This window comes from Diabrotica virgifera, chromosome 8 (assembly GCF_917563875.1).
Source record: "Diabrotica virgifera virgifera chromosome 8, PGI_DIABVI_V3a".
NCBI classification, from domain to species: Eukaryota; Metazoa; Arthropoda; class Insecta; order Coleoptera; family Chrysomelidae; genus Diabrotica; species Diabrotica virgifera.
The window spans coordinates 189590525-189603185 of NC_065450.1; the positions used below are offsets into that span (position 1 = coordinate 189590525).

Here is a 12661-nt window from a genome sequence, read left to right on the forward strand (position 1 = left end):
AATTGATGCCAAAATGAGAGAGCATAGGTTGAGATGGTTTGGTCATGTTCAACGTCGAGACGTTAATCATCCAATACGAAGAATAGCTGAAGTGCAGATTCCTGGATGGAGTAGGAGAGGAAGACCAAAGATGTCGGTAAAGGGGATTAATATTGATATGACCCAGGATATAATTGTGTGGAGAAATGCAATTAGGGAAGCGGACCCCGCATAGGGATAAGGCAAAGAAAATGATGATGATAAAACGTCTATATATAGTAAAATCTATCCAATGAACCAAACACGACCCCACCCCCCTTTGGTGGAGTGGGGGGTTACTTTAAAATCTTAAATAGAAACCCCCATTTTTTATTGCACATTTGGATTGCCTATATAAAAATAACTAACTTTTATTCGAGACATTTTTTCAAATTCTGGACAGATGGCGCTATATTCTATAAATATATGGCGCTATATATATATATATATAAATTGAAAAATGGAGTTCCCATTTAAATGGAAAACTTTACTTATCTTTTTTTGGTTTTAGAACCTAATATTCACAACCCAATAGGTCCCCATAATGCTCGGGTAACTGCAAATTTAGCATACTTTCCTCCCCTACTATAAATAATATGCAATATTTATTACTCATGACCATTTGACCAGCCATGAGTAATAAATTTCATTGTTAAAAATTTTTAATTTTTAGAAAAAGTTTTTAAAATCTTTTAACTATTTTTAGAAAAAAAAGAAATGGTAAAACGAAACAAAAAGTGATCAAATAATGAATAAAATTAAAATAAAATGGAATAAAATAATTATTTGAACACTTGTGACGTATATAACGTACAACATAAAGTCTTTCTGGTGATTTTAAGCTGCCCTTGCGAAAATATTTTCGACCAAAATATGTGCTGATAACCACCATGTTTAGTGATACTGCTAGGTTTATTAAACTATTGGCATTGTCATTTGATTGCTCATGAAGACTATTGTGTTTCAATTACTGTACTCTTCCAACATGTGCGTTTAGGTCTCCATATATTATTTTATATCACTTTTGGCCATAGCTCATCAAAAATCTCTTCTTTAACTTCATCTTCTTTTTTCTCTATCTCATGTTTCGTACATGCATAAATTAGACTATAGTTGAAGAAATGAACTATAAATCTTAAAATGCACATTCTTGAGCTAATGGCGAAATCTCTTATTATATGCTTTTTTCTCTTGTGTAATATGAATCCACTATAGAACAAGGTTCTATAAACCAAAACTCCTAAAATATTGAAAATTTTAGTCCGACCTTTTAGGCTTCTGATAGTACTGATCATTACCTTTCCAACGCATGTCTTGTCTAATTTTGAAAATCGTTTATACCATTCAAAAGTTACCGAGCTCAAAAATATGACTCAATTTCTATTTAAAAAAAAAGGGAAAATATTTGTGGATATTTATGTATAGGCAGTCCGCTATAACTTTTCCCATGCGGTATGATACATTTTCAGTCAAAACATAAATTGAAACGAACGTCGATGTGTATACTGTATACTATACATTTTGTATACTGTATACTATATACTACACACATCGGCATACGTTTCACTTTCTGTTTTGACTTAATTTGATTGAAAATGAATCGTACCGCATGGGAAAAGTTATAGCGGACGGACATATGTATGTATGTATGTGTGCGGAAAAGTTAAAAACATATGAATTTTTTTTTGTGTTTGAAGAGGGAGTCAAAGCCGATTCAGAACCGGTGTAGTTTGTGACTTTTGATCACCCATAAGCCAGCTGTAGGACATGGTAAGTACAAAATGGCATATTATTTGGAGGTATATATCTTCGGTTTAAGAAGAGACAGGAGAACCGCAAAAACACCAAATTAATTTTGGTGAGTTAAGCTGTCAAATGTTATTTAAGTTGTTAGGATCAGACATACACATCAGTATAATAGCCAAAAAACTGAAAAACTAAACGTTGAAAATTTTGGTTTTTCGACAATTACTCAAAATTTTAACCTGCGAATTGGGCCAATAACTGAGAGTTTGTAGAAGGCCTCTAGGCGCATCTAACGGTGTATACCTTATATACGGGAAAATTCGAGTTTTTAAGTTATAGGCTTCATAAGTATGATCAAATCTATTTCCTATGAGAAAAAACGGTTTTTCAAGCTCAATAGTTCCTGTAATAACTTTAGTTATCATACTTGACCTTAGATGCAACAGATACTACTTGTCAATACGTTTCAAACTCATGTTTAGTGAAAAAATCGGTTAAGCCGTTTAGAAGTTATTAAGATCCAAAATATAATCCAATTAACCATTATCCCCGAAATGGTTTATGTAGTTGTAGTGGTTACGACACTAAATTTGATCGTGCACCGGGCAATCCGAGTTCATTTATCGGCCATCCCAATATTTCTTTTAATCTGTTTCGAATTGAAAAAAATCTAGTGTACATTCGATGGACACTAGATCACTTTTGGAAGATAATGCGACAAAGGCCAACATTTATAAAGCTTAACGTGTAATAGAGAAACATTACATTCAACTTAATACATTTAATTTATCAATAACTTTGACAAACTCCTAATACAAGAATAAAAAACCGCTAAACACCGTGAAAATGAATGGCACATACATTATTCCAGCTACAAAAGATCTGATATGAATATTACGTCTCGCGAAAACGTATTTTCATTTGGATGCAAAATAAAACTCTAGTTTTATTTTAAAAGATTTTTCCATAATATTTGCTAAATTTGAATTAAACTCGCCACAAAAGAGCTTTAAAATTCAAATTGTATCAAAGTTACTATTTTGTGGCGCGTTTTACTTCAAATTGAGCAAATATTATGGAAAAATATTTTAAAATAAAACTAGAATTTGATTTTCCATCAAAATGAAAATACATTTTCGCAACACGTAATATTCATATCAGATCTTTTGTAGCTGGAATATTGTATGTGCCACACATTTTTACGGCGTTTAGCTGTTTTTAATTCTTGTGTAATTATACGTTGTAATGAATTTAGAAAGCATTTGAAACGTCTCTAGAAGAACTAGAGATGAAGATTCAAAACAGTTTTCGGCTACATTAATTTTATCTGTGGCTTAAATAAATAATAAGCGAAGGGGCCCTCAGGAACCTCTTACCAGTTAGAGGGTTAAACAGTTACATGTTATATTATTATCTCTTCTAAGATATTAAAACCACTGTTGCTCTTTCGCGTGCTTATGCATATTCTAGACATAGCTGGTTGTATTTTAAATCGTCGAAAAAGATTGACAGTGATATAGAAAAAATAAGTTTACATCGACTCGCATACCTTACGGTTTGAAGATGAAATATCGGTCGGTTCGACGGGCACATTTAGGTAAACGCAAAAACGTAAATGCGGATAGTTTAGGAAAAGTTCAGCCATTCGAAATAAATGGGTATATTCATTATTCGACGTCACGGGTCTACGAAGGAAAACGTTTGGAAATGTGTTTATTTTGGAGAAAGGTTGGGCCAAACAGGCCTTTGATTTAGTGGTGCGGTATTGAAGTGACAGTGGGTTTGTCGAGAGCTTGTGCAAAGCTGGCCGAAGGCCATAATTTTTCAGCCAGTTGTCGTTAGGGCGGAAATTTATAAACCATTTTGTGTTACTTTAATTACAACGATTACCTCGATCCGATTGAGATTTATCATTTGGAATTATCTTATAAGTGATGAATGAACGTACCGTTTGTTTTATTTAACAGCATTTATCTCTCGATACCGGATGCTATAATCTGTTACACCTATATTTTTTTATTTAACCTGGCAGTTTATTTAAAATCTGTAAAATAAGTTACAGGGAATATACCCGGAGAATTGTTGTAACGAAATAGGCGATGGACTACCCCAGCTAATTGAAACAAAATTCGAAAATATTACTTCAACCAACTAAGATAGCCATCGCTACACCCATAGCTTAGCTCAGTCACTCAGGTGTGTGTTCGTCTTGTCCCAACCTTAGATATGAATTCTGAAAATTTAGAATGGTAGCAAACAAAACAATATTTTTAACTAATCATGTTTATTGTTCATAAAGATATAATAAAAATATGACTTAGTAAATTGCATTAACAAATATATTCAAATTCTTGCCAAAAACTAACAATTCTGGATTATACTTATGGCTTTTGGTCGCTGAAGGTAACTTCTTGATGTTGTATGGTACTGCTGTCGACTTGTTGTAGGCCTGGGCAGGTGCTATGGCCCTAGGTCGCTGCAGCTACGGTCTTGGTGGTGTCTGAGATGTTGGGTGCTGTTGTCTGTCTAGAGATGCACCATTGTTTAGGTTGTCAGCCATCTGGTGCATCGCCGGCGATGGGCTTCATGCTCCCGAAGGGAAAAAAGTGATTATATCCAAAAACTATAAAATAGAGACACATATCAATCATCAAGAAGAAAAACCAACGTGTGCCATCTGCCGTTCTAATCGTCAGAAAGAGAAGCAGATGACAAGAATAAATTAAATGAAATTTAGATGAGGAGAATAGTTAAAATTCTGATGAAAAACTGTTAGACGGAGAAATATAATTACAATATAATATTATTCTTATCCCAAGAGAAATGATTTGATGGAACAAAATGATTTAATTTTGGAATTACATGCCTTTTTAAGGATTAATTTTTCCCTTCCAGTTTATGTCAGGAAGTAGGGGTCAAGTCGATGAAGTGACACTGTCATTGAAAACGACATTTAAAATGACAACCAAGTACTATATGAAGTAGCGGCATGTTCCGTATTGAAAATACAGATATTTAGAGGGTATGAATATACGAGGTACGTTTAGTATGTTGATTTAGATGTTAGATAGAAGATAATAAAAAAGGATAATAAAATGATAATAAAAGAGGCTAATAAAAGAGAATAATAAAAGAGGGCGCCAATCGATTTTTAAAGGGGAAAATGGGTAAACCAAATAGAAGAAGATAATTATTAATGAAATATTAAAGGAAATAAGATAAAATAATTATTTAAAAATAAAATATCAAAGATGTGACGTTTGTAACGTTACATTGTCTAGGTACGGAACGAACAAATAGTACAAATATATTCGACAACTATTTCAAGCATGCATAAACATAAGTAAAATCCCTATGGAATGGAAGGTATCATACCTCAGTACTATACATAAAAAGGGCGATAAAAATGGTTGTGAAAATTACCGAGGAATAGCTGTAACCAGATCTATAAGTCGAATATATGGAAAGGTTTTAAAGAATCGAATCGAGAGATAATGCTTAGATTCTGAAGAAGAAGAAAAAGCAGGATTTCGTACGGGTCGATCCATTATTGAACACATTTTCTCCCTAATCCAGATCTTCATCTTATGGTGACTATCCGTTACGGATGTTGGACACTAACATGGCTATTCTGACTTTGTTGACTGCTGTCCTGAAAATCCGGTAGTGGTTAAGTTAAACCATTTTCGCAGGTTATGCAGCCAGGATATTCTTCTTCGTCCTGGACCTCTTTTCCCATGCACTTTACCTTGAAGTATGGTCCGAAGTAGGTCATATCGTTGTTCATTGCGCATTACATGGCCCAGGTATTCCAGTTTGCGACGTTTTATGGTTACGACTAGTTCGCGCTCTTTACCCATTCTATGTAGAACTTCTTCGTTGGTAACTCTGTCTATCCAGGAAATCCTCAACATGCGTCTATAGCACCACATCTCAAATGCTTCGAGTCTCTTCAGTGATGCTTCAGTTAAGGTCCATGACTCCACCCCATATAAAAGAACGGAGAATTCGTAGCATTTTAGTAAACGAACATTTATTTCCAATTTTATATCGTGGCTCTTAAAGATTTTCTTCATTTAGACAAAAGCTAATCTTGCCTTCTTAATCCTTATCTTAATTTCCGTCAATTGGTTCCACTGTTCATTTAAGTTTGCACCCAATTAACAAAAGTTGGTGATTTGTGTTATAGGTTGTTGGTGTTGGTTAACTAGTAATTGACCAGGTGGTATCCTATTTTTGCTTATAACCATGTATTTGGTTTTTTTGATGTTAAAATCAAGCCCAAACCTGCTACTTACTTCTGCCACCCTGGAGACAAGTGTCTGCAGACCTTCAAGACTGTCTGTAAAAATGACAGTATCATCAGCGTATCTTATGTTGTTCAATCGTTTTCCGTTTATAAGTGTTCCCTCGTCTATGTCCGTTAGCGCTGGGTTCAGCAATTAAAGGTTAGCAATCCAGATAATTGAAAAAAAAATATGGCACCGTATCAAAAAATTTATATGTTGTTCGTCGACCTACGGAAAGCCTAGGATAGCGTTCCACTGAAGAAGCTGTGGCAATCAATGGAAAGCACGAATATTAATTTAAAATTAATAAAAGTCGTCAAAGTGCTATACAATTAACCAATAACAATAATAAAAACAAGGGCTGTATTCTCTATAAGTCTGGGTTTAACTGGTTGTCTCATCAGGTTTCGTTTCTCGCTAATACATTGGGATGTTGTCTCAATCTGTCTTCGTATTTCTGAGCAAAGATAACAATTAATTTTTTACAGTTGCAATTTCTAGGTCGTGTCCAATATTATTTGTAATATGCCATGGGGTATTTGTAATAATTCGAAAACCTTTGGCTGGAACCTCTCCAAACTTTCAATGTTGATGCAGTACCCGAAAGTTCGATCCCGTAACTCCACATTGGCTTCAGGATTGTTTTGTAGACAAGTTCTTTATTATTTATTGAAAGTGATGTTTTGTGACCAATCAGGCAGTATAGATTATGTAATTTTGGACCAAGTTGTGTGGGTTTCATAAAAATGTGGGTTTTCCAGTTTAATTTTTGATCAAGGTGCATTCCAAGGTATTTGACTGTTGCTAGCTACTTTAGTTGGTGGTTGTTGATACATACAGACGGGCAGTGACCTTTGAAGTTCGTAAAGGTAATATTAACCCACTTTGTTTCATTTGTTTGAAAACGCTACCGTTTTAACAAAGTTTGTATTTTGTTAAGACTAGTTTGCAGAAGTTGAGAAGCTGTCCGTGGATCCTGATGTACTGATATCACTGCTGTGTCACCTGCATCTGTATCTGTCGTGGTTTGAACGTTTGTTGTCTACTTTGTTGTTGTAAGTTCGCTGTCTACAATAGGTATAGCACTGGCCCTAAGACACTGCCCTGTGCAGTGTAAAGTAACGGTCATGTAGGTAGGATTTTAGAATTAGGAAATGAGTGAGAGGAAGCATCTTTTTTAATTTGTATAATAGAAGGCCTGTGTGCCAGACTTTACCGAATGCTTTCGAGATATCTAGAAAGGTGTCAGTCCTGTCTTCCAAAACTTGATTCACAGTTCTGCATATCCGATGAACCTGTTCTAGGGTGGCATGTTGGGATCTGAATCGAAACTGGTAGGCAGGGATTAGCAGAGTAGTTGAATCCTTGAAGGTGTCAGCTTCTCTACTACCTTTGACATTATTGGCAGCAAATTTATGGGTCGATATGTTTTGATATCTTCCAGAGGCTTACCTACCTGGTTTGGGAAATAGTATAATTTTTACTACTTTCCAGACCATAATTTTTCGGCCCGTTGTCGTTAGGTCCGAAATTAATAGACCATTTTGTGTTACTTTAATTACAACGATAACCTCGATCCGATTGAGATTAATCTTTTGGAATTATCTTATTAGTAATGAATGAACATGCCGTTCGTTTTATTTTACAGCATTTTTTCTCGATACTAAGTACTCGCATCTGTTCATCCCAATAGATGGGTATAAAGTATACAATTATTATTACAGATAAAGTAAAAAATGTATGTACTAATAAGTGAAAAACGTCAAAAAAGTGTTTCCACTCCTCCAAAATTTCCAAACCCTCGCGAATTTTTTAGCTTCAAAGCCTTTGCCATTGTAAAAATTTATTCATGCAATTAATTGTATTTCTCATAATCGATGAAGTTGACTTTTAGTTAAGTGCTGTTATGTGATCTACCTAAGTAAATGGGAACCATTGGATTTGTTTTCACCATTATTTACTGAAAACCTTAATCATAAAAGAACACGCTGATAGGTGGGTCAATTTTAGTCAATTCATTGACGGTAAAATATTGTAAAACCTCTACCGTTGAGTTTTAAAGAACCGCTTGGATTGCCATGAAATTTTTTTGACAGGGTTTGGACTAGGCTTTGATTAATATGTAAAAAAAAAGTGATACTGTTCCGATCTGTGTTTTTGCCCTGAGGGTGAGGTTCACCCCTTCTAGGGGGTGAAAAAATATACGTTCAAGTAAGTCTGGAAATTCATAAACTGGCTAATCCTAAGCCATTTTTGTTTTATAGCGGTTTTTTACTTTTTTTGATACTTTAGCTTGTAGCAGTTGCTTTGGTTTTAGTTGATACTTTTCGAGTTATTTGCGAGTGAATTATGTTAATTTTTTCAACACAAAAACCACGTTATTAAACAGTTTTTCGAAAATAACTCAACAAGTACGTATTTTATTAAAAAAAACAATCTTAGCAAAAATATAGATTATAAAAAAGTGAAAAAAATGTTGTACGTGAGGTTTCTAGACCGTATAAAAGCAGAGTTGTAGCTAAAGAAAAATTATACATTGTAGATTTATATTTCGTCAAATTCCAAATCGAATAATTCAGCGTGAAATAACCAAAAAAGCACCTTTTGGGAAAATTCATTACAGATTTTTTAACTTTTTAAAAATAGCTTTTATTTTGTTTTTTTAAAATGTTTCTAGCATCAAAAGGTAACAATTTACGCTCAAAATAAAGTTGTTCCTTTTTTTTGGTAAAAAATTGTGAAAATCATCCCCTAATTGGCATCCCAAAATGGAATTAATCGTTCCAGCTTCACAAGTTGCTTTACTCGTGTATGCATTGAATATAAATATGACCTGTAAGTTTCATCGGTTCAAAGTGTTTATTTTGAAGGGATTTTAACGAGTCACTAACCACGAGCGTATGCAAATTTTGAACAGCCATAATATATTAACCTACTTTTGTCTTACAGAAAAACAAAAAAACCAAACATATATTCTTTTAATGTTTAAGATTTTTGGTACCACTAATAATTTTTCAGTTATGTATTTTGAAAAACAAGGCATTTTTTCAAAATAAAAAAAAATTAAAATATTTTATTTTAAAACCCAATTTATTCAAAAACATTTACTTTGAAACGACGAAACCAACATATCATATAAAAAAAACATAAGTAAAGCCACTTGTGAAGCGGTAACGATTAATTTCATTTGAAATGCTAATTAGGGGGTGATTTTCGCGATTTTTTTTTTACCAAAAATTAGGGACCAACTTTATTTTGGGTGTAACTTGCTTACTTTTGATGCTAGAAACTTTTTAAAAAACAAAAGCTTTTTTTAAACAATTTAAAAATTTGTAATGAGTTTTCCCCAAGAATTCTTCTATTTGTTTGTGATTTTTCACGTTGAAATATTCGATTTGGAATTTTATGAACATGAACCTATTTTTATTAGATAAAACTCTGCTTCCGCTGGGTTGCGGACCTCAGAAATACACCATTTTTTTACTTTTTAATAGGCTATAGTTTTCTTAAAAAATATTTTTTTGATAATATACTTACTTTTGAGTTATTTGCAGGTCATGGTTACAGAATGGGGAATAAAGAAATCAAAGTATTGTGTTATGCAGACGACGCCGCATTAATCGCCGAGAGAGAAGACGATCTCCAAAGATTAACACACATCTTTAATACAACAGCCAAGAAATACAATATGATAATATCAGCAGAAAAAACCAAATGTATGACAACATCTAAATACCCATTACGATGTAAAATCGAAATTGATGGGAAAATAATAAAGTAGGAAGCAAGGTTTAGATATCTGGGAATAGACATAACCAGTTACGGAGATGTTGAAGAGGAAGTACGACAACAAAGCTTAAAAGCAAGTAAAGCGAGGGGATCTCTTAATGACAAAATCTGGAAGAACAAACACTTAAGACAAGACACAAAAGCAAGAATCTATAAAGCAGCAATTAGACCTATATTAACATACACGGCGGAGACAAGGCCTGACACATCTAAAACGAGACGACTACTAGAAACAACAGAGATGAAAATACTCCGACGAATATCAGGGAAAAGTCTGTTGGATAGGGAGAGGAGCGAAAACATAAGAAGATCATGCAATATAGAAGACATAAATGGATGGGTGACAAAACGGAAACAGGAGTGGAACGAACACATTAGTAGAATGGCAGAAGATAGGATAGTACGAATAGCACGAGATAAGTCACCAAATGGACGAAGAAGTATTGGCAGACCAAGAAAAAGGTGGTGCAATAACCTAAACAATTTAGGAGGATAATATTGAAGAAGAAACAGGCTTTAAAACCTACATACAAGAAGGAAGAAGAAGAAGAAAAGATATTTGCGAAAAACCATTTAGAAACGTGTTTTTTTGTTGAAAAATTAACATATTCACTCGCAAATTACTAGAAAAGTACTGACTTAGTGAAAAAACGCTATTGAACAAAATTTGTTTAGAATCAGTCAGTTTATTCACTTCTTGACTTATTTTAATCGTATATTTTTCAACCCCGAGAAATGGCGACACTCATCCACAGGGCAAAAGCATTAACACAATATTAATTCTTTTTCTCTTACATGCTCTATGTGTATGCTAAATTGTATGTCAATCCAGGCAGTTTTTTAAAATTTAGAGCAAAATCCGTGACTAAACGGACTCCATTATGATATTGCCTGACATAGATATCGCCGTCTTGGTGGTAAAGAGAGTTAATCCACACTTTTGGGCCAAATGAGTTAACTGCACCTTGTTATTTAGAACACAATGAAAAATACGGTGGTAAAGTCAGCTAAGTGATTATTTAATTTAAGATCAATTTTTTGGTAAAGTTTATACAATAGTGGTGAAAGAAAACAAGCAAAAAATATCTAATTGCCCTAGTTGTATAGCGTATTTTTTAGATTTTATAATATTTACTTATATAATATCTAAAGAAGGCACTACCAAAAGAGACATCGAAAACAGAACTCAGCAGGGCAAAAAAGCGGTAAATATCCTAAGCTCTCTACTATGGTCTAAAGATATAAGACAAAAAACGAAATTGACAATCTATCGTACCTTGGTAGAGCCCATTATGACTTATGGGGCAGAAGTTTGGCAGATCACGAAAAAAGGTAGAAAAAGAGTAGGCGTAGTTGAAATGGATTTATCTAAGCAGAGCATGTGATTTATCCAAAAAAGATTACATCAGGAATGAAGATATTAGAAGGAGAACAAATACTGTATATTCCAGTGTAAATATAATTAAAACGAGACAACTCGTGTGGTATGGTCACATGAAATGAATGCATGAAGATAGATGCCCAAAGAAAGCTTTAAATTACATACCACAATAACGAAGAAGGGGAAGGCATTCAGTTACCTGGGAAGAAAATGTACGGCACATCATGAGAGACAGAGCCATAAAAGAAGACGAATGGATGGACAGAAAAAATGGAGGTCGAAATGCGAGAAGCGGCAGAGGCTATAGGAACTCCGCTTATAGATAGATAGACTTATATAGAAGAAAAAGCATTGCTGTGTCTGCAAAAAATTTCATGAGAATTGGTCAATAAACTACAGTGGAACTTCGGTAACTCGGATTAATCGGGACCGCGACCGATCCGTATTATCGAAATTCCGGGTTAGCCGGAGAAAATGGTAAAAATTAATAAAATACGGTATACTTATAGATAGCTGGTGTATTCCATGACGTTTTTTTCCATCTATCCAGCCAACCTTGACTCGCAGTGAAATTTGGTTCACAATCAGGCAACATTTTATTCAGCTTGAGTGCTGATTCTTGAATAATTGGTCCAGACACTGGTAAACCACGTTCGCGTTCCGCACAAAACCACACATACAAAGCGTCGTCGAGAGTCTCATTTTTAGCTTTATTAGCTTTGCACCGATTGTCCAAACTGTCTTTTGTTATCATTTTACAACAAAATTCTTCGATTTTAGTTCTATTTTTCTTCCAATCCGATACTGTAGATGTACCGACACCATATGATGCTGCAATTGTTTTTAAAGATTCGCCTTTGTCAATTCTACCTAATGCGTATAATTTCTTTTCCATTGTCACTACAACATTTTTACGTTTTGTTGCCCTTATGTAGACACAAAAACACGCAAACACAAAATCTGAATAGATTTACGAACGACAACAGAACGGAAGCGAACAATACGACTGTACTACACACAATACGGTCTCAATCGCAACGATGTTATGTTATTTAATAACAGTGAAGACTAAGAACATTGTTTAAAAAAGAATTTTTTAATAGTCTTTTAGTCTTTTTTAAACAATGCTAAGACACTTTGAAATAAATAAAGGATACTACAGGTGCTTGTTGTTTCCGATAACACGACAATAAACGTCGTGTGCCAGGAGTCATTTTTACTATCGTATATGTAGTTCAAATTACACAATTACCCATTATCTCTCAAATATTATATTACATACATTTTTATTGTTGAAATGTTTGTCTGATAAAAATCGGTCTGGGTTAGCCGGACTTCCGGGTTATCGGGGGCCGACTTATCGGGGTTCCACTGTACATACTTATACAAAAAAACAAATATTTTTTAACAAGTCAAATTTCTATGCCTATTATCTCAA

The 12661-nt window shown here is 34.0% G+C and overlaps 1 protein-coding gene across 1 annotated transcript in view; it reads right to left on the reverse strand.

Moving 5' to 3' along the window:
• Window positions 1–6453: 6453 nt before the first annotated feature.
• LOC126890323 (jerky protein-like) overlaps window positions 6454–12661 on the reverse strand; it is a 62159-nt gene continuing 55951 nt past the window's right edge. Inside the window, exons 2-3 of the mRNA XM_050659187.1 lie at window positions 11720–12149; window positions 6454–6510 (exon numbers count right to left, since the gene is read on the reverse strand). Of these exons, the coding sequence (XP_050515144.1) occupies window positions 6454–6510; window positions 11720–12149 (487 nt within the window). The remainder of the gene's footprint in view (window positions 6511–11719; window positions 12150–12661) is intronic.